Source organism: Festucalex cinctus, chromosome 8 (assembly GCF_051991245.1).
Source record: "Festucalex cinctus isolate MCC-2025b chromosome 8, RoL_Fcin_1.0, whole genome shotgun sequence".
NCBI lineage: Eukaryota > Metazoa > Chordata > Actinopteri > Syngnathiformes > Syngnathidae > Festucalex > Festucalex cinctus.
In genome coordinates this window covers 30310436-30332437 of record NC_135418.1, presented here as the reverse complement: position 1 = coordinate 30332437, position 22002 = coordinate 30310436, and the positions used below count along the sequence as shown (strand labels likewise).

Below are 22002 nucleotides of genomic sequence, written 5' to 3'. Positions count from 1 at the left end.
TCTTCTTCTTCTTCTTCTTCGCCGTGTTCTTCCTCGCGTCTTCTTCTGCACTTCTGCCGACGTGGCGCCGCGCACCTCAACGCGCACGCGAGCCAACTGCCATCGCACGGGTACGCACGTACAGTACTTCCGGCCAAATCCTTCATATTAAAATATCGATCCGCTTTCCTGTATTTGTTTCCCCATTAGAAGCCCTTTGTCGTTTTGTGCCTTTGTAGTTGTAGGGCATACGTTTGTGTATTTTCACGTTCTTGTGGCAAATTTCCTAAATATTGACCTATTATACTGTCCTCACCTCATCGCTCTCAAGCGATGATGTCCTAAGAAAGTTCATACTGTATGTTATCCTCCATTGGCCACTGCGCTTCTGTAAATACGGTGTCGGTTGAGTTCTAATCACCAGAAACCATAAAAGAAGCATCATTCAGTCGAGATTATTTTTTTGGTGGCATTTATTGTGAAGACAGGAAACGATTTAGGGGGAGTTGCAACTTCATCTCCGGAAGGAACCAACTCCGGATCCTCCACATGACATAACCAACGAAACGCACATCCAAATACACGTGAGTGTGTGTGTGTGTGTGCGCGCGCTACCTGAAAAAAAAAAATAAAAATCCACAGTGAAGCCATAAAAGTGTATTCAAGTGTGTTAAAGTTCAAGTGCAAAATGATGACGTTGGAAGCGACTTTGATTGACATAGAACCTTCATAGATTTTATTTATTTTTATTTTTTTACGAATTTACAGCCTTTGCTGTCCAAAAGAATATTCAATTACTTTTACCACGTGTCCCCCCCCCAATACCTTTTGCTATATTTGATCTCTTTCAAGAGTTTGTTTGACAAACTTGCTTTCTACTAGTGTATATGGGACTTGTCCACCCATCCACCAGGGGGCAGTGTAATACAGTTTCACGCTGATCCATAGCACGAGTGAGTCTGGCCAACTGAAAAGACGGACGCCATGTTGTTACCCTCGGCCACAGAGCGCTCAAACATGTCGCGCACGAGCAGGCCTATCGTTTTGCACGCAAAAATAATTACTTTTTTTTTCACAAACTAGATATGCTGTTTCTGTTCATAGATAACACATGTTCAAATAAGAGATCTGATTACAAGTTTTTGCTTTATCTCCTGTCTTTGGCTCCTGATATAACAAGCAACATATTTTGATAATAAAGCCAAATTTTCATCAATAAATGTATTATAAGAGGTTCCTTTGTCATTTGTTATAACGAATCTCCTAAATTTAAAGTGATGCGATGCATCATACATAATAGCGCCGCCTGGTGATTGTGAGCAACAAGGCATGACTGGAACATGAAAGTGGAAAGACCGATTGCAAACATGGCGCCCATATGTCATGTGACCAACAGTTGACCAATAACATGGCGCCCATATGTCATGTGACCAACAGTTGACCAATAACATGGCGCCCATATGTCATGTGACCAGCAGTTGACCGATCACAGCGTAGTTGGTCTGAAAGCAGAGTTGGCCAAACTATCAACGGCTAACTTAACTAGTACTGGTTAAACCGTGCAACTTGTTGAGGATGAGAAGATGGAATTAAAAGGAGAACATCGAGAAGCGTTAAAAGGTCTGTTTCAAAGTCTTTTATTATTTTTTGCTCCAGTATAAATTGTGTGACAGCAGAGCTCATTGGTCAAAATCTACAAAAATAAATAATTTACATACGAAATGGCAGACGAGCAGCCTTTGTATTTGCAAATAGTTTTGTACCCCCCCACCAAACACTTACACACGCACGCACACACACACACCAAGGGTGGGCCACCATCTTAAAAAAGTCCTCTGAGGTCCATACATCATTTCTATTTTTCTAAGATTTAAAAAAACAACAACGATTGTTATATTTTATTTGAGGCCTTTGTTCTGATCGATGCACCACCACCATCCCATCGGAAAACACGCGCACGCACACGCAATCAGATGGCACAACACCTGAGCCAGTACGCAGACAGGACGACACTCACAGGAAGTGACATCACAGTAATCCCCCTTTCACGCCACCTATAAAAGTCAGTAAGTCATTTCGCCCCAGCGAGCAGCTTTTTTTTTTTTTTGCCTTAACGGAAACGGACATTTTCCCGCCTTGCGAGTTCGTATCGGCGCCGTAACGGAGGCGGGACAGCAATGCGAGTCAAGGAGTGAAGTTTAACACCGCCCACTTGTCATCCAACTGCAGGATTCAATAATCAAGCTGGTTATTTTCCACATTCCGAGGTAGTAAACGGTGCCATAATCACATCATCTGCTTGAAAACGGAACGCCGGGACAGGAAGTTTCAACACCTCTGACAACGCGATTGTTGGTGTGCCACGTCTGCGTGAAAATGTGCACAACTTGTAACAATTTGCAGACGCAGTTACACTGACCACGTTTTTTTTAAATATATATTTTGAAAAAGCCTTAGAATTGACTTCATTGACATGATCAGTTGCACAATTAAAAGATTTTTTTGTGGCTCAAAATTAACTCATTCACTGCCAATGACGGCCATAAACGTCAAAGATAAATTTGAACTGTGCTGGCAGTGAATGAGTTAATTGGCATCGTTTTCAAATGAAGTCAATTCAAAGGACTTTTTTTGTTTTTTTTTCAGGGCATGTGACAAACTTGGATCCAGCACTTTTGTGTGAAACAAATTGATGATTTCGTGAATGCTTTCAAACTTTTTTTTTACGACTATTTCATGAATTTGCTGAAGCTGCGACATTAAAAAAAAAAAAAAAAAAAAAAAAAAAAGAAATCTTCCGGTGTCAAAGTCAACTTTGTGCTCCTCGACTGGAACCTCGCGAGTGGCTCGTTACGACGTGATTCCGTTTGTCACCGAAAGAATCTCAGCGTGAAAGCGGCTCCGATGCTGCAACGTTGAAGGATCCGCGTGCGAAAGGGGCTCTCGCAAACACTCTCACACGGTCGCATAAGTCCGAGTAAAAAAAATAAAAATGTGTTGCGGGTCCTCAGTAGCTGGAGAAAGGTCCCGCAATACATTCAGGAAATGACATCATCATCGTAAATGACATCATCATCGTCGTCATCATGACCCGCCTCTGTCGGGCGGTTGCCACGGAGACAGCGAGCGAAAGGCTCAGACGGGCCTGACGAGCAGCGTGCGCTCGTCCCGCTCGGCGATGGCGGCGGCCCGCGACCGCGCGTAGCACGAGACGATCTTGTGGTCCAGGCTGAGCTGCAGCGGGATGCTGTCCAGCGGTTTGGGGTCCAAGTCCAGGATGGACACCGAGTAGGAGAAGGCGGCCGCTCGGCCCGACGGGAAATCCCGCAGGCGGCGCTGAGGGAGCGGGCTGCGGCAAAGGGGGGGGGAAGAGAAAAAACAAAAAACAAGTGGGTTCAACAGGGTGCAGTTCTGGGATTGAATCATGTGTGAGGGTTTCAGTAGTACGTACGCCATTTTTTTTTTAATGACATGTAAATACTGTCTGAATGTGTCAGTAGTAGTATGTGTGAGAGCAAGATTCATCAGTACTGTGTGAGCATTTCATTAGTGTGGGAGTTGGAGATTTTAGTTTCAGTAGTGTGTGTGAGGGTGGAAAAAACAGAATTTCATGATTATGATTTAGTTTTAGAGATTGTAGAGGTTTCGTAATGTGTGTGTGAGAGCATTTCAGTAGTGAATATGGGAGGAGAAAAATCAGTATGGGATTGTTTTACAGGTTTTAGAGTTTCAGTAGCGTCTGTGTGAGATTGCGTAAGAGCATTTCAGTTCTGTCAGTTTTGTTGTAGTGCATACGCGCCAAATGTCTGGAATGTGTGAGAGTGAACCCCCCCCCCCCCCCCCCCCCCCCGGTGTGAGAGCCTTTCATATCAGTAGTGCACATGCGAGCATTGGCACTCACACGTCCTGGCCGCCGTCGTGGTCGTGTTGGTGGTTGGTGGGCACGAGGGCGACCATGATGGAGCAGTCCTTGGCCGTCATGGCAACGCGGTACTGATGCACCTGAACGCAACACACGCACACACGCGCTGGCAAAGGGGCGGAATGGGCGTGGCCTCCCTCCTCCGTCTCACCTTGGACACGGCGTAGTCCAGCGAGCCGTCGTCCTCGGCCGGACATTTCTGCAGACGCTCCACGAACGTCTCGTTGTACGGACCGTCCACCTGCAGGCCGCTTCTGGGGGGGCGGGGACAGGAAGTGACGTCAGAAATTGCCGTACTCCTCTCACATAGGTACTGAAACAGCAATTTTTTTTCACTCGCACGACTAAACGCGTTCACAACACAGCTGAAACTCTCATTCTATAAACCTTTTCACTCACATGTACAACTGAAACCTGTTTTGTTTTTTTACCTCTCCTTGGGGAAGTCGCGCAGGTGTTGCTCCACTCGCCGATAGAGCGGATAAACGCCTTCGATGTTCAAGTTGTCCAACATTTGCGTGCGGAGGATGCGGGAGAGGACGCTGTCGCCGGGTAAACCCTGCCGAGAACCTGCCGTGTGCACATTTCCTGTCACGTTTCCGTGACGACGATGCGGGGAAAACAACGAAACTGCTTTTGTTCTGACCGTGGCGACTTCTCTCCTTGTTGAAGAGGCTGGCCTCGCAGAAAGCGCGGCCCGCTTCCCGTCGCTCCGTCTCGACCCCGCCTCCTCCGCCGCCATCGCCGTCGCCGCTGTTGAGCAGCGCGTTGACCAGCACCTGCGCGCAAAGGCGACAACATCAGCGACGTCCGTGCGTCCGTCTGGCGAGCGAGCGAGCGAGCGCTTGCCTGGATGAAGTCAGCGAGGACGGCCTTGCCGCTCACGTGGATGCGGTTGTTGGCGTAAAGGAAGTAAGGTCGCAGGTGGTAGAGCAGAGAGTTGAGGTCTGACGAGTCCTCGCCGCCGCCGCCGCCGCCGCCGCCCTCCTTGCTGGCGTAGATGCATTGACCCCCCTTGGAACGACACAAACCAGATGACATCGCACATATTTGATACTTTTCCCGCCAAAAAGGAGACAAGACACAAGTCTGCCCGGCAACCCTTTATTTCAATCTTATTTTATGTCGAAACAAGTGCGTCCATTTCAACTTCCTTCTCAAATGGCGTTTGACCTCGGGGAACACGATTTTTCATTTTATTTATTTATTTTTATTTTTTTACTGTCCTAGAATAATGTGCAATTGCACCTCCACTACATTAGGGGGCAGTGGCGCTCTCATTATTGGCAGTGTGCATTCGTTTGGTTTTGTCGGGGTTTTAATAGCTGTTAATATGAAAAGAAAAGTTTGGAGCGCACCTTAAAGATTTTGAAGTTGTTCTGCGGTTCCTCAATGAGCTGCCGGACTGCAAAATGCATCCTCTGCCTGCTCCTGCGGCAACAAACACACCAACCGAGCAAGCAAGGAAGGCGTCAGGCGCAACCGCCGGCGATGGCAGACGGACTCGAAGGCGCTTGAAACTCACCCCGAGAACAAGTCGAGAGGACAGTACAGGCTGCGTCGCTTCCAGCGCCCCGTGGCCACCTGGTGGCGCCGGGTGACAAGCGCAAACGTTGGCGTGCGTTTGCGTCGTGCGTTTGCGTTTGCGTTTACCTTGTAGTGTTGGTGCATGCAGAAGCGACACACTTTGCTCTTGATGTCTTTGCTGATGTGTTTGGCCGACGGCAGGAAGCCGCACTTGGGCTAAAAAAATGTAAAAAAAACAAACAAAAAACACACACAAAAACGTCAGTCACGCGCATGTGACACAGTATGGATAAATACAATAAATAAATAAATGACTAAAAGTGAAAATAAAAGTAATACATTTGTATTTATTTTTCAAATTATATTTTTTTTTTTTATATCAACCAATAGGCAAATAGCTCAACACACTTAAGACCGCCCCCTCATTTGAACAACATTTCCACTTGGCAGTATGGCCCAAAATTGACAAAATTAAAAATAAATGACAAACTAAATACATGAATAGATAAATGAAATGACGAGTGAATTAAATAACAGTTGCTTTTGGAAATTGCAATGATTGCAATTATAGTTGCATTAAAAACAAAAATCCTCAAACGCTCAGATTTTTTATTATTATTAAACATAAAATATTTCAGTTACCATTTATTCATGGGAAATGTCTATACAATATAAAATAAGATTATTACTTTTTTTTTTTTTTTTTTAAATATAAGTAGTATTTATTTGTGTGGGGGGATGATTTCATCACAATATTGAGTAATATAATACATAGCATAATTATTATACAAAAATCCTTTAATATATATTTCCAGTAATTGTGATTTTATAAATTTTTTAAAACTACAAATCGACTGAAATTTAGAATAATTTTTACAAAAGTAGAAAAGATGAACATGGGAGATTACGTGCAAAGAGCTGAGTGTATGAAAACATAACCATAATATCATAACAAGCCATAATATTCTTTACAATAAATTATTATTTTATGTTATCACAATATGGACTAATATAATACATATAATTATTATACTAAATTTTTTGGAACTTTAATTGTATTCAGTAGCATCAAATAAAATAAAAAATCTAGAATTTGATTTAAAATGCATTTGATAACAAGCTTAAAAAATCAAATAAAAGACTGTCCGTCCGTCCGCTTACTTTGATTTCCACGCAGAGCGGCGGCGGTGCGTGCGTGTGCGCGTGCGCGTGCGCGTGCTGCAGGATTCCGGGCGAGGTCAAGTTGGGCAGACACAAAGCGCATCCGCTGTAGATGTCCATCACTTTGTGGCGGCGCCAAGCTAACGCGCAGCAAAACCAGCACAGCAGGCGGTCGCCTTTATTAGCTTCATGCTCCAGAAATATTTTGGAAATGTTCATCTTACCGGGTCGCTGATGTTGAACTTTGATTGACAGCTGACGGACGAACTCCAGCGGCAACTTGACCACTTCCTGCAAGGAGAGCAGAAAAATGACATTTGGCTTTTTTGGATTCTTTTCCCAATAATTTGTTGTTAATTGATCTTTTTGTTATTTTTGTCAGAATGCATTCGACATCTTTATTGTCAACTAATATTTATGTTTCAAATGTTTGTCAGATTTATGTTTTTACTTCTCTAATAATTTTGTCTTATGTTTGTGTATTTTCATCTAAGCTCTGATTTGTTTTTCATTTTTCTTCAAATCTTGTATTTTTTGTAATTCTGTATTTGCTGTCTAATACCTGTAAATATGTATATATATATTTTTTTAATTCTTCATCTAATATTTGGCTCAATTTTTGTGTTTTTCACATTTTAGAACTGGACATTTTTTGTCTCATTTTCAATCCATTATGTTTTTGCTATTTTTTTTTTTTTTTTTTTAATTTGCACATTTTTTTATATTTATTTTGTTAGAGTATTTTGTGCCGCGGCCCGTTTGGGCAACAAAGCCTGCATTGATGGGTGCGTCTCGTGCAGGCTTTCAAAGCCACGTCGTCACGATGACCGCGCGTCACGTTGACGCGTCTCTTTTCTGAGGCTGATAGGAAAAAAAACAAATAAACAATCTGCTGTTTCATCCTCAACGGACGTCAGCTGACTTGGCCAGATAACGACAACACTGACACGTCTTTGTCCTCACATTATCTTTTTTTTTTTTTATCTTTCCAAGTTGATAAAAGAGAGCACAGAAGCGTCTTTTTTAAAGTTGTTTACATCAAAGTGATTAGAGAAAATTTGATGTGAAATCGTTTGAGATCTGAAAAAATATAAACTACTGACGAAAAAAAATATACGAGGGTAAAATGATTGTCCTGACTAAAACGTTGACAGTTTTTGTTGGCTAAAATCTTTTCTTGGACTAAAATGCTCCATTTATAGTCGACTAAAAACGGACTCAAATTAGACTAAAAACCAAAGCGGACTTTAAAAGTGAGACAAAATTTCAAAATGGCGGATCAGATGAACACGAATAGTGAGGCGATGATTTGATGGCATCATCAATCGGTTAATTGATCTTGAAAACGGCCTCGATGTCGATGTGAGCTAACGCTGAAGTTGTTGTGCAAACTGCTCACGTCGCAATTTCCTCATCGTTGCTCACTCGATTCTCATCGTTTGTGCGTGTGCGTGCGTCTTACTCCGCTGTGGATGAACTTGTGGCCCAGCAGGCTGCTCATCACGTTGCAGCTGAAGTCCACAATGTTCTGGATCTGCCGGAAGGCCTGCTCTGCCGTCTGGAACGCACACAACACGCACACCGGCATGCAAAGTAGTGTCAGGTGTCACATGCACACACACACAAAAGTTAAGTCCTTCCGTAAACAGCCGTCAAAACTTTCTCGTTTGCTTTACTTGCAAACTTGGTCACCTTTTCAAACTAAAATTTTACAGCCTGGAATTTCCAGGAAAAAAACAACAACAACAACAAATTGACATAAATATGCAACTTCAAGTCAGTGAGCTCAAAAAAAAAAAAAAAAAAAAAAAAAAAAAAAAAAAAAAAAAAAAAAAAAGAGAGAAAAAAGTCCTTAGAATAATAATAAATAAATAAATAAAGCTGAGCATCCCAAAACTTTGACAAAACAAAACCTTTTTTTTAAAAGAGTAACAGAAAACAACAAAAATGAGTTAGCGTAGCAGCAAAATGAAGAAACAAATGATCATGTAATCTAGAAAGTTTTTTTATTTGACAAAGTCTGACTTGCAGGTTATACACAAGACGGACGGACGGACGGACTTTTGAAAGTATGTGCTGACACACTGTAAAAACATCCTCGTCAAGTTATTAGAGATGATTTGCATGCCGAGTCGACGGCGCGGCATGTTGATGCGCAAACCAGTTGAAGAAAAACTTTCAAAACTATTTCAATTAAAGACACACGCGTGCCAACGACGCACACGCCCCTGAGGCACGCGTGTCCCTTCACGCCCTATGGAAAAGTTTTTAAAATGAAGTAAAATAATTTTTTTTTTAAAAAGCAGCATTGGGCTCACCTGTGGCGGGTTTTCCGAGTCCTCGGCAGGATATTTGAGCAGGCGGAGAACTTTGGAGAGCTGCGAGGAAGGACAAAAAAAGAAACAAAAATAATTCAATTAACATTGCAAGTCGGGACGCTTGACAAACAATGACGTCATCGCCAAATTCATGATGTCATTCAAAAATTAACTACTCTGTTTTTCTGACAATTTTATTTATTTATTTTTTTTAGGGAAAAAAATAACTTTTTCTGACTATTTTTTTTTGTTTTGTTAGAAAAAAAAACTAATTTTTGGGGAGCATTGTTTTTTTGAGTTTTTTTTTCCTGTTTTACTGAATAATTTTTTGTCATTTAAAAAAAAAAAAAAAAAAAAAAAACATATGCAGATGAATTATTATTCTGAAAACCAGGAAGAAAATTATTCCAAAAAACAGAGCACCAACTTCTTTTTTTTTTTTTTTTTTTTACTTCTGAACTCCAAATGACTTGTTGCAGACCACCGACCTGTATATGTGACTGGATAGCCGATAGCCCATACACACCAGTGCAACCCGTTGAAGTCACAAGGCGGCCATCTTGTTACTCCCACCTCACAAGCAGGCAGTTCGTTAGTATAGAGCCGGAGGCGGGTGGGGGGGTTTAAATAAAAATTACTCCGGAAAACAGAAGTTGGTGCTCTGTCCCCCCCCCCCCGTTTTTTTTTTTTTAAATATTTTTTTATGACTGGAAAAAAAAACCCCAGTAAAACAGAAGAAAAAAAAAATTACTCAAAAAAAATTAGACTGCAATACGCTTCCATACATCAACCATTTTGGTAATCAATTTATTTTTTACTTCTCAGTCAACTCCATGTTAACACCTGGCGAGAGAAATTAAAGCCACGCCCACTGTCTCCCCAAACAAGGGCGTGAGCAAGCATGCGAACAAATTAACAACCAAAAAAGAAAGCAGTCAGGTGTGTTGTTCCGAAGCGTGTGCGAACACGACGTTCTTCCCATCCCCACCTGTTGCTCAACAGCGACATGTTGAGGCTCCTCAGTCGCCTTCAGGGGATGGGCGGGTACGTGAAAGCACCACGCCGTTCAGTTCGGCTCCGTCCATCCATCCATCAATCAATCCGTCCAGCCGGCACCGGACCCGAGAGCACCTTCGGGATGCTCCGTGATGAGAACACGCACTAAGCCCCGCCCCCACCCCAGCCACTACGTACATAATGGTCATTTATATTTATGACGTAAAGTTTGTAACGATTTGACGCGTGTTCTCATTGATTGTGGTCAAGCTAGCAAAACAAACAACGCGACGTCCAAACGGTGGCTGACACATCCGCTTTCAAGACACCCGGAATATTTTCTGGCCCAAAACTTATCCCGGCGAGTCGAGGCCGGCTGAAGGTGGAAGTCAAGTGACAAACGTCGGTCCGAAAGCTTTAGCCGACCCAACTTGTTCGAGTTAGCCTAGCCGACTCACCTGTACGTGAGAGACCACCAAACTCTTGTTGCCCTCGCCGTGGTAGCGCCAGTCGTTCTCGTCCATCTTGTCCACCTCCATCGCGGCCCAACGTGGCTCTCGTCGGGCGGCCCGGGGGAGTTCGCTCGCTCGCAGGCAGGCGGGCGGGCGGGCGGCCGCTGCTTGCAAGTCCTTCCAACTAGTTGAGGATCTGTTAGCAAAGCAGCGCATTCACGCAACGATTTTTTTTTTTTTGTGACGACTTACCGGCTCGCGTCTGTTAGCGCACACCTACTTCCGCTTACGTTTTCAAAGTAGACTACGTTACGTTGCCGTAGGGGTTACTTTTCGCGCATATTTAACACTAACATGCATTATTGCTTTTACACACTTCAAACGTATGACAGTTAAATACGTTTGTAACAGAACTACGAACATATACGGATATTGTCACAAACATTTAGAGACGATCGCCTTGAATTTTGGTAAACGATTTAACTCGGAAGTAAAGCGCTTCCGCTCTGTCCCACACGCCACCGTTACCTTGACGTGTGGCTTTGACTAACAGAATGATCAGCAAATCCCCGTCAGGTATGCCACAAAAAAAACACGCCTACTACACTCTGATTGGTCACGGGCTTGTGTTCAGGACGGCTCTTCCGTGTTTTTTTTTGTTTTTGTTTTTTTCTATCACAACCCTGAAGTGGAAACGTCTCGCTGATCATATGATCGATGAGTAATGTTTGCCCTCGCGTGGGATAAACCCACCCTCATGAGTGTTTTGTTTTTTTTCCCTCTCAACGAGATTTATCTGAAATAACTTGTCCCTGGAATTAATGATTATTTAAAGACTCACATTTATTTTCCATGCACACATTGTGGCGGTTATGTTCCTTACAGCTCATACTACTGCTGGAAAGATTTCGTGGGTTTGAAACGGATTTTTCATACCTTCAAACTGGTAACGAGTAGTGTTAATTTTAACCGCCATTTTTAAATTTAGTCTCAGTTATGCCTTTTAGTTTGTATTATCGTTAATCAACCTCATCCTGTTTTTACTTTGTCAGCTTTGAATCGACTAGAAGTCGAGCATTTTAGTCTTCATTTTAGTCCAAGAAAATGTCATTTTATTCTTCTAGTTTGAGTCAACAAAATCTTTTAGTCAGGACAATCATTCTCGCACAAATGGAAATCAACCGGATTTTTTTTTTTAAACAGATATGCTGCTTTTAATATCGTGACGACGATATATTGTGGCAGTTTTAATATCACGACATGACGATATTGCCGTCATCGTTACATCTCTAATACTGAGACTAACTAAAAATAAACTAAAAAGCATTTTTATTAAATAACTATTAAATTATTGAAATATTAAATAATAATCATTTCATTTTTTTTATTAAACTAAAACTTATTAAATGTATGAAAAATTTATTGAATTTAATGATTTATTTATTATTAAATGTATTTAATAAATAAGCCCTCTTTTACCTGTTACCTTGGGTGCGGGGATGATTCCAAAGTAAGGCTAACTAGTGAACATAGTGAGTTTACATTATTAAATATTTGAATTCAATTTATTACATTAATTTTTATTAAAATAGTATTATTAAATAACTATTTTTTTTATTGAAATGGAAACCAACCTGACTTCTTCAACAGATGTGCTACTTTTAATACCGTGATATTACGCAAGTATTAATATCACGATATCGTGCTTATCGTTTACATCCCTAGTTTTTCTGAAGTACATTTTCGTCGCGTCTCGATTAGTCGACGAAAATACATACTGATATAGTCCCAGTTGTTTATTAATGAAGAGTTTTAGTCCGGTGAAAAATGTGTGTTGACAAAATTATTTTTGTTGAATTTTTGTTGACGAAATGAATATTAGTAACTAGCCCCTGCCGACTGTCGTGTTAAATTGTTCTTACAATTGAATTCATAAAGTGGCATTTCCATCCATTCGTAAACTTGTGACAGCGGCTTGTTCACAATCAAGTTTGCCAAACGGAACAGATGAATTTGCGATTGATTGAAAAATGTTTTATTAATCTGTATAAAAACAAGCGCGCACGCAACAATGACACAATTCTATACAAGACGAAAGCGTCCAGAGGACATGTGACGTCGACTGTTGTTGGGTCCGACGCGTTTGTGACAAGAGTTGGAAAAAAGAAAGAGCGCATTTTCTCGCTCGCTCGCAGTTCTGTACACGACAGCAGCATTTTTTTTGCGTGTCTTTTTTTTTTTTTTTTGTCCCGTCGCTTCAGTCGATGCCGCCGATGTCGTGTTGCTTGTATGTCTGAGTCACCAGCGTCCCTGCAACGGACGAAAACGTGACTCGTTAGGCGGCAGCTTGCCAAACGTGCAAGAAAAAATAAATTAACTCATTCAATCCCAAAAACGTGTAAAATCGTTTTTAAATATTTTATCCTTCCCTCCCAAAAACGTGTTCAGACTTTTTTTTTTTTATGCAAGAGCATACAGAAAACTGTATTTTCAGTTTCTGGCATGTTGTCAGCAGAGTATAAGAGATCAGCCATGGCCATGTTGCAGCAAGCTCTTTTTGTCAGTGTTTTCACCAGGAAACTTACCTATATTCAAATGCTAATTGCTGCAAAACAGATACATACAAATATACTTTTTTTTTTCCCCTGATGAAAGAAGAGACTTTAATCTTTCTTTTGGGAGGCTCCATGTTTTGATAGAAAAGGAACACAATATTCTGGGAGTGAATGAGTTAAAAGGTGGAGTTAGTCTACTGCAGAGGACAAAAAAAGGACAGGAAGTGTGCAGCACACCTAAACAAGGCCAAAGGAGCGAGGCGGGAGCGGGAACGGGAGCAGGAGGGGCCAAGCGGGAAACGGGAGCAGCCAATCATCATTTAACATCAATTTGTGTTGTTGAGGATTTTTTTTGTTGTTGTTGTTTTTTTAGAAAGTCATAAAAAAAGCACAATCTGGACACATGATGCAGGTACAACACTGACTTGGGATGACGAGGGTCATTACAATCACTGGACACTTCATTAGGTACACCCTGGAATGATGGGGTGTGCCAACTTTTGCAAATTACGACAGCAAAAATCCTTCAAAGTTTTTGTGCAGAAGTGAGGATTTTATTTGGTTGCGGTCTGCTTGCATTGGGACCAAACGGAAGCCACCGGATTTAGCAGCTGGAGAATGCGGTGTTTGTGACTTGCATTACCGCCACCTACAGGATCGGAGTGGAACAGCATGGCCCGGAACGGTGTACCTAATCAAGCGGCCAGTGTCTCAGATTCTTCTCAAACTTATTTAGGTCCAAGAACCCCTGAAAGGGGAAACATTTGTACATTATACTAACTGCAATTAAACACAGTTATTATTTTGTAATTAAAAGGAATTTTAAAAATGTCATATTTTGGACAAAATTTCACAATAACTCATCCATATTTTTTTTAGAGAAAAAAAAAAAAGTTGAGATTGAAGTTGCATTTTTCCAAGAGAAAAAAAAAAGTGATCTTTACAGAACAAAGATGTATTTTATCAGGATAAAAAGCCATAATTATATGAGAATAAAGACATATTTTTTCCAAGATGAAATGTGTACTATTATGATAATAAAGTCAAAGTTTAACAAGGAAAGATGAAGTATATTTTGAGATGTTAAAAAAAAAAAAAAAAAACTTTTTTTTTTTTTAGCAAAGACGTATTGTCAGGACAAAAAACTATAATCTCACTAGAATAAATTCATATTTTCCAAAAATAAAATAAATAAAAGCAGTGAAAAGTAACATTTTTCTACAAATTAGCGTAATATTGTTTTTAGCCACACTTGTGTCATTCATTTTTTAGAAATAATTATTGATATTTGAATTTTTTTAAATGATCCTTCCGTTTGACCATTGCGAGTTTTTCCTTCATCAACATGGACACCGACAATTTTGTCGGCGTGTGCTGAAGTCTCCTACGTACGGCGAGTGTTTCCATTTTGAAATATGAAATGATTTTGTTTTTGGAGCGCACGTTTGCGAAGGACTGCTTCGGAGAGCCGACGACATCGTGTTGTTGTTGTTGTTGTGGTTTTGGTTTTGGGCCGGGTGAAGGAGAAGCAGCACAGACGCAGCCGTCAATCAGCCGAGCTTTTAGTGGAGCAGAAGGACCAGCACGGCGCCCCCTGTCAGCATCAGGGGGCAATGACACGCTTACCTGAGGCCAGGCCCCCCTCTGCCCTGCCCTTCATCCCTCCTACTCCTACTCCGCCACCGCCGCCAGCTCCGCCTCCGACTCCGCCTCCTGGGCCAGAGCCGCCCAGGACCTCCATGGCGAAGGGCGGCCGCTCGCCCCCCCTGTAGGGCTTGGGCCTGAAGGGGAAGTCTTTGTCTTTACCTTTGGAGCCTTTGGGCCGGCCCGCCGCCTTCTTCTTCGACTTGCTGTCGCCCTTCACGCCCAGCAGGGGGTGCACCTCTGCAAAAGAAACAATCGCCACTTTCATTGCCACTCGACTTGAAATGGCGCTGCTGTTTAGAGTTAGCATTTGGTTATTTTTCATTTTGTTTGGATTTCTTTTTGAGGATTTTTTTTTTAAAATTTAGTGTTGTTTTTGAAATGTAATTAGTTTGAATTAGTTTTCAGGATGGTTCGCTCATTTTTATTAGTTTTAGTTATTTATCCATCCATCCATTTTCTGAGCCGCTTGTTCCTCACAAGGCTGGAGCCCATCTCAATAAAATTAAAATAAAATAAACAAATGTAATATTTAAATTAGATACATTTAATTCAAATATTTAATAAATAAAGTAAACTCACCATGTTCACTAGTTAGCCACTTAAAACATGCCTTACTTTGGAAACATCCCCGCACCCAAGATAACTCAAAAAGGGGCTTATTAAATACATTTAATAAATAAATAATAATGAAATACATTTAATAAATAAGTAATACATTTAATAAAAGTTTTAGTTTAATTATTATTATTTTTTTAAATTAAGGACATTTGAAAGTGTGTCACACAGAAAAGCACCAAAAGATGTCACTTGCATGTTTTTTTTTTTTTTTAAATATTGCACACAAGTCATACACATTCAAAAAAAAAACAACTAAATTAAAATTCAAGAAAATTTAGGTTCTCAAAAAAACTAACTGAAATTACATTTTATGTTTACAAAACGAACTCTAATGATAGCACAAATGATAGCATTAATTAATTTGCATGAGCCTTTGGGGATGATTTTATATGTGATATTTAAGCAGATTTATTTTAATATTAACCGGAATAAGAACATTTGAAAGTGTGTCACACAGAAGCGACGTTATCTAGCAGCAGCCAATAGAAAAGCACCAAAAGATGATGTCGCTCCCATGCTGATTTTTGAATATTGTGCACAAGAAATACATTAAAAAAAGAAAACTAAAACCAATACTGAAACTAACAAACTAAACTAGAACTCAGCATTTATTCAATAACCCAAACTAATAAAAACGAAGAGAAACACCCTGAAAACTAATTCAAACTAAGTCCATTTCAAAAACAAAACTCAAAAATCCAAACGAGCTCAGTTCAAACTTCTTACCGTCAACCGGCACCCCCTGCAGTTCGATGTTGGTAGTGCGCGCCTTCTTCTTGGCGGGGGCTCCGTCGGACGACGACGGCGGCCGCTGCTTCTTGTCGCCGCCCGCCTGCGTCTCCTCGCCGGCCCCCGTCTGCGGCGTGGCGTCCGGCGGGGGTCCGAAGGGGTTCTCCTCGGGGTCCTCCACCTCAGGCGCGATGGGAAGGTACAACAGAGCCTTGTAGTCCTCCAGCTCTTCATCGCTGCCCACAAACGGAGGACGTGATGAAGGTTCAAAATGGCGGGAGGTCTGCACGAGCGCGTCGCCGCCGCCGCCGCCGCCGCCGTCCTCCTCACCTGCTGCAAAAGGCCACGATGGGGTCCACCGTGGTGACGTCCACCTCCTCGTCCTCGGCCGCGTCCGCACCTGCCACGTCGCCAGTGACAACCACGCACGTAAACATGCTGCCATGACGGCGCGCGTGCAAATATGATCAAATATGGCAACGGGCGTCACTGGCAGGAAAATTGAAGGACGACAACCTCGGCCTCATTTTGGAACGAAAAGCTCTCACATCATGAAATACAAATCCTACTTTTTTTTTTGAAATAAAATTTCAATTATTACACTCCACAATTACAAAATCAGCATAATTGTAAAAAAATGATTATTAATACTTACTTTTGATTATTATTTTTTAAAATAACTAATACATTTTGTTTCATCCAAAAGGAACTTGCATAATTAATGTTTCAACAATCATTTGAACAAAATAATAATCATGGTTATTATTTTTTCCATAATTGAGCAGCCCTAGTAATTATATTATATTTTATATAGATTTTTTTTTTTTTTTAAGTGAGAATAAGGGTAAGGTTGCTGCAATATAAGTTTGGCCTTTTACAACTTCTCCTCCTGTCGAGTTTCTGGAGGAATGTGAGAGTTAAGTTGATCCATTTAAACTAAGCAGAATCCAGACAAACAAATGCCAGTAATCGGAAATCGCATCATTAACTTGACTTGAAAGCAATCGGAAGTTTACAACGAGCTTTCAAACTTGATGTAAAGGTTATTTAGCAGGTCTCTCCCCCCCCCCCCCCCTCCAAAAACCCCCAAAACGTACCCGTCTGCTCGGGTTCACTCTTGTCCTCGTCCTCAATGTCAAACTCGGACTCTCGTTCCTCGTACTCCACGTTCTCGTCCAGCTCTTTGAAGTCCGGCGCAAAAGCGCTCCAGTTTTCCTGCCGATGAAAAGCAGCAGTTTGGCATTGAAAAACAGCGTCACAGTTTTGGATTATTACCTACTTTGTATTCCTACTAACTAGACCTGACCAAATTGAAATGCTCTTCACGTGATGGGAGTGAATCATAACGATACACTTGCGCCATATATCCAATAGATGGCGCTCTGATGAGTCTGAACTTGATTCAATTTAAAAAGCATTGTTCATCGTCTCTCGTATAAATTATCAGCTACATTTTGCAAAGATAATGGTGGATTACCATGTTTTTATATATATATATGTATCAAAACTGATGTTATTTGATTCAGGATATACTTTTTTTTTTTTTGAATGAATGAATCAGATGATGAATGTGGAAAAATCTGGGAATGTTCCGGCCCGCTACTAACCACTTGGTTTTGGGCCCAGATGGACACCACTCCGCTGGAGATGGATGCGATGATGGGGCGCACGGGATGCCACTGGACATGAGGAGAAGAGGAAGGGTCACGCGAGCGCAACGAGCACGACGGCGACGCCGGCCGGCCGGCGGATGGGCGAGATCCTCACGGCCACGTCCAGCAGCAGCTCCCCCCGGGTGCCGTGCAGGATCTTGACCAGGTTGCCGATGCTCTTCTCCCAGATGTACAGGGCGTGCTGGCGGGCCGAGCCGGCCACGATGTACTCGCCGTCGCCGGAGAAGCAGCAGCGCTTCCACGGGGTCCTGGACGGACGTCGGAACGGAAAGACACAGTCAAAAAGGCGGCTGGCTTGGTGTCAGCTTCAGCTTCAGCTTGAGTTGAGCAGGCACCTGTTGACCAGGTCTTGGAGCTTCTGCATGGGTTCCGGCTCGCCGTCGCGGCCGCAGGTCAGGATCTCCCTGCCGTCGTAAACCCGGATGATGCGGTCCGCCGTGTTGATCAGGAAGCAACTGCAAAGACGGACGAGTTCAAAAGGAAAACGTCATCCTAATTTACATTGCTTCTTTTTTTTAATAAAAAAATTGAACCAGATAAAATCATTTTTAGAAAATAGTTTCAAGACCATACAAATTTTTATATATTTTTCAACATTTTTTTTCGTCCAAATATACTTTATCTTTAAATTAATAATATTGATACATTTTTTTTGGGAAATAGTGAATAGTGAAACGATTTCAAAAATCAATCAATCAATCAATATCACAGCACAGGTTTGGTAGCGTGCTCTCACCTGCCCTTGCGTGCAAATTCAATGGACTTGATGGCGGTGGTGTTGCTGGTGCCGGTGGTGACTCGGAACGACGCCACCAGGTCCTGCGTGTCGGTGTTCAACACCAGAATCTGCACCACGCAAGCGTTTCGTCATCAACACGCGTCACCGGCCAAACAAAAGAAAAGAAAAGCGAGCCACGCGTCCGTCCGTCCGGCTGTCTGACCTTTCCTTTGGCGTTTCCGGTGTAGATGTACTCTCCCCGCCTGTCGAAGGCCGCCACCACGTTCAGGTCCGAGTCGTCGTCCACGGGCAGGACCACGTGTTTGGAGTCGGACAGGGTGAGCAGCACCGGCGCCGACTTCATGGGACACACCAGAACTTTGTCCCTATGGATGGCACGTTCAGCAACGTGAGCAAAGTGCGGCGTTCGACGGACGCGGGCGTCTGTTGCGGTCGAGACTCACATGTCTCTGGGGTGGCACTGCAGCTTGAGGATGGGCGAGGGGAAGCGGAAGCGCTGGTCGCAGTCGCCCGTCAGCACGTCCCATTGCGACACGATGTTGTCCGTGGACGCGCTCACCAGCTTGTGGCCGTCTCGACTCCAACTATGAGGAGTTTTTGTTTTTTTTTGCTCAATATTAACGTGCATCAAAATCCACAGAAAAATATTTGTTGTCGTTTTCTTGACAGATCAAGTGGTAAAACATGAATGTAAACACAGAAGTAAATAAATTCACATGAAATATTTAACCATTTAACATCATGGCTGTCTGTCATGTACAGTATGACATGCTACACACTAGTGTAGTGTGACCATATTTCGATATAATCGCGATATCATGATACTTTGTCTCCTGATAGATTATCAACACGCCTACGCAAGTATGGTGACATTTGTAGTTAATACGGTGTTACCTCGCTATAACGCAAAACACATCAGTTTATGTCTCAAGTAGTTTTATCATAGATGATTGTGTATTTATGACCTGACCAATATCTCAATAATTCCGGTAGTCATCATCACCTTTACTTCGCCATTGTCGTTGCTTGCTTTTTACGTGTCATCCGTTTTATTTGGCCGGGTCGCTTGCTGTGCTGCAGGCTTACGACTTTCGCAATGTCGGCACAGCGGTAACCGGACGGAGACGAGCGTGCGGTTTGCGCGTCTCACCATAAGGAGCAGACGGGGTGTATGTGCGCGCTGATGATTTTGGCGATGCCGCGCGTCAGGAAGTCCCAGATGACGATGCGGCCGTCGTTGCAGCCCACCGCCAGGAGGGTCCCCCAGCGGTTGAAGGTGCAGGTGAGAGCCATGCTGATGCAGTCCAGCGTTCCATCCGCCTCCTGACCAAAAATGCAAACAAAACGGGAGACACACTGTGGTTAAGAACCACCCGCGTGCATTTTTCCATGTCCGTTGTCCGTGCATTTTTGCTTTACCTCAGGATAGTTCTGCCCAAAAGATTCTAGGGGAGAAAGAAAAATAAGGAAGCAAAGCAATCATTCTCAACATGATTCCAAAGAGCAAACTATCAACTCAACTCAACTTTATTTAAAAGGCGCTTTAAGAACAGGCGTTGCTGTATACAAAGTGTTGTACAAAAAACAAACATCAGTTTGACGATGTACTTTATATTCACTAGTTTATTTATAATGTGAGGGAAAGAGCAGTTCTTTCTACCGCACGCTGCAATTTGAAAGCAATTACAGACATTAAAATAAAAAGGCACTAAATAGAGACTAAACAAAGAAGGTGGTTGCAATGTAAAATTTACACGTAAAAATAAGTACACAACGATTTATAGAAACAAAGCAAGCGTCCATTTTTATTTTCTCACTTAAACTTTTTTTAATGGTGCATAAGGAGAAGTAAAATACGGGAATCTTAAATGAATGCATTTGACTGATATTAAACAAATACAAAAAAAACCCCTGTGCGTTCAGGTTTCACATATACACTATATACTAAAATTGATTACCATGCACGCCAAGTTTACATTCTAAAACATAACATTTAAAATACTTGTCAAACACGCGTGTTATTTCAGTAAGCATATCATAAAAGTATAATAAACTGCGGCAATTTAACGCCATTTTTTACGAGCGCGGCTAGCTAACAATGCTAACAACAACAAACACGTCGCAATTTTGAGGTAAGACGTAAGCAAGCAAGAGTTTTCTTTACTTACCGAGCAGCTCAAGATTCATTGTGGGCCGAACGAAGGTCCAGCGATATCCAAGAACTTGATTCTTAATATATATTGCCTTGAATTTTTGATCGTATTTTCACTTCAGTTGTTTCCACCCGCCGAGCCTGCAGCAAGGACCCCAAACAGTGCGACCGAGAATATGCCTGAATCAAGTAAAATCACAATGGTGATTAATAGCGAGATTGTGTCCAGAGTTCTCTCTTTTTATTCTAAAACTCACGATATCATATAATTTATCATAATTAATATATCCTCAAATTTGTATTCGTATTGTATTTTATTATACGTCTCGATGCTACTGGAGAAACCACAAAGGACCCAAAACAATGCGACCGAGGAATATGCCAGAACAAAATACATCCACGCAGGGCGACTGGCGAACAACCATAACAAGTCAACACATTTTGATATTTTATGATTTATTCATAGCCAATTTATTTTAACGACTCTTTCATTCAAGTTTTCAGCCGTGTTTATAACTTGCTTCTACAAGGAAGCTCAGCAATGAAAAAGAAAATGAGTGCAAAAAACCCCCAAAACAAGCTCCAACTTACAAACAACAAATCCTTGCTTCAACTTTTTTATTATTCTTTTACTGTTGATTTCTAAGATAAAAAATAATTCATGAATCCATATTTCATTCAATTTTAAGGAGACACTCTGTAATATTTAGCGCCATCTAGTGGTGAACTAATCATTCTTAAAATCCCACTATTGATTTCAATAATATTTATAAAAATACAATATTATAGAGGTCTACATTCCTTAATAATAATAATAAAAAAAATATGACAACAATTTGTTTTGCTTTTTTGGGTCGGTTCTTCACAGCTTGATGGCATTCCCATCATGATGCACTGATTTAATCAGTAATGAGTCCCACCGCTCGGATGACCTCCTCCAAGGCAGCTTCGGGCCCCAGCAGCCTCAACAGGCTGTGGAAGGCCTCGCCGGCGCCACCTATAGCCCGAGACGGGAACAGCCGCAAAGCTGTTGGGACACAAATGTATTCCCGTTGAGGTAAATAATGAATCAAATGCGTTTCTTCCTGCATCTCACCTCTGTCTGGGATCTTTGTGAGCAGGTCCAGTTTGGCGGTGACCTCGCCTTCCTTGGACACGTCCACGGTCCAGCGCACCACAAATGTGCAGCTGGCGTTGAAAAACAGGGGGAAATTATGTTTCAATGTGGCGCAAAAAACAAGGACGAGTCCATTCAAATGTTTTTTTGTGTGTTTGTTTTGTTACCCTGGAAGATCAGGATGATGAAGAGTCAGCAACGACCAATTGCAACCGTCGGGAACACACGCCACACGACCATATTTGGCCTACAAACAAAAATACACACAATAATTACATACACGTACACAAAAGGCGAAGTAGGTGGCTGCCTCGAGCCTCCAAGCCACCAGGGGGCCCCCAAGCGCTATGTGTAGTCTTACCTGAAGATGATTCAAATGTCCTGTCTTTATTCTGTCTCTATTTGTTTATTACATCC

At 42.0% G+C, this 22002-nt stretch overlaps 3 protein-coding genes across 6 annotated transcripts in view; all 3 read right to left on the bottom strand.

The window, feature by feature from the left end:
• Window positions 1-1600: 1600 nt before the first annotated feature.
• ippk (inositol 1,3,4,5,6-pentakisphosphate 2-kinase) lies at window positions 1601-10607 on the bottom strand. 3 transcript variants are annotated; one of them, XM_077528618.1, is made up of 14 exons: window positions 10362-10604; window positions 8908-8967; window positions 8052-8147; window positions 6814-6880; window positions 6590-6729; window positions 5555-5644; window positions 5427-5485; window positions 5260-5332; window positions 4751-4915; window positions 4548-4680; window positions 4333-4471; window positions 4053-4155; window positions 3881-3981; window positions 1601-3328 (listed from the first exon to the last, which is right to left on the bottom strand). In XM_077528618.1, exons 1-14 carry the CDS (start codon window positions 10569-10571, stop codon window positions 3115-3117), a joined length of 1650 nt encoding a protein of 549 aa, XP_077384744.1. In that variant the 5' UTR covers window positions 10572-10604; the 3' UTR covers window positions 1601-3114. The 3 variants fall into 3 exon arrangements, 2 of the variants coding, with proteins under 2 accessions (XP_077384744.1, XP_077384745.1); XM_077528619.1 differs by lacking the exon at window positions 10362-10604 and adding an exon at window positions 9896-10058; XR_013284526.1 differs by having other exon boundaries at window positions 3179-3328; window positions 4053-4214; window positions 10362-10607.
• A 1767-nt stretch (window positions 10608-12374) lies between these two features.
• Window positions 12375-20678, bottom strand: rbbp5 (retinoblastoma binding protein 5). Of its 2 annotated transcripts, none has more exons than XM_077528616.1 (14): window positions 20485-20678; window positions 19736-19761; window positions 19467-19639; window positions 18760-18900; window positions 18519-18681; window positions 18314-18423; window positions 17913-18032; window positions 17672-17825; window positions 17512-17583; window positions 17002-17119; window positions 16235-16304; window positions 15902-16140; window positions 14537-14794; window positions 12375-12665 (listed from the first exon to the last, which is right to left on the bottom strand). In XM_077528616.1, exons 1-14 carry the CDS (start codon window positions 20501-20503, stop codon window positions 12613-12615), a joined length of 1716 nt encoding a protein of 571 aa, XP_077384742.1. In that variant the 5' UTR covers window positions 20504-20678; the 3' UTR covers window positions 12375-12612. The 2 variants fall into 2 exon arrangements, with proteins under 2 accessions (XP_077384742.1, XP_077384743.1); XM_077528617.1 differs by having other exon boundaries at window positions 14717-14794; window positions 20485-20672.
• Window positions 20679-20907: 229 nt separating this feature from the next.
• The window catches only part of cenpp (centromere protein P), a 63999-nt gene continuing 62904 nt past the window's right edge, over window positions 20908-22002 (bottom strand). The window contains exons 7-9 of the mRNA XM_077529000.1: window positions 21753-21832; window positions 21565-21656; window positions 20908-21495 (exon numbers count right to left, since the gene is read on the bottom strand). Coding sequence (XP_077385126.1) covers window positions 21368-21495; window positions 21565-21656; window positions 21753-21832 — 300 coding nt within the window. The 3' untranslated portion in view covers window positions 20908-21367. The remainder of the gene's footprint in view (window positions 21496-21564; window positions 21657-21752; window positions 21833-22002) is intronic.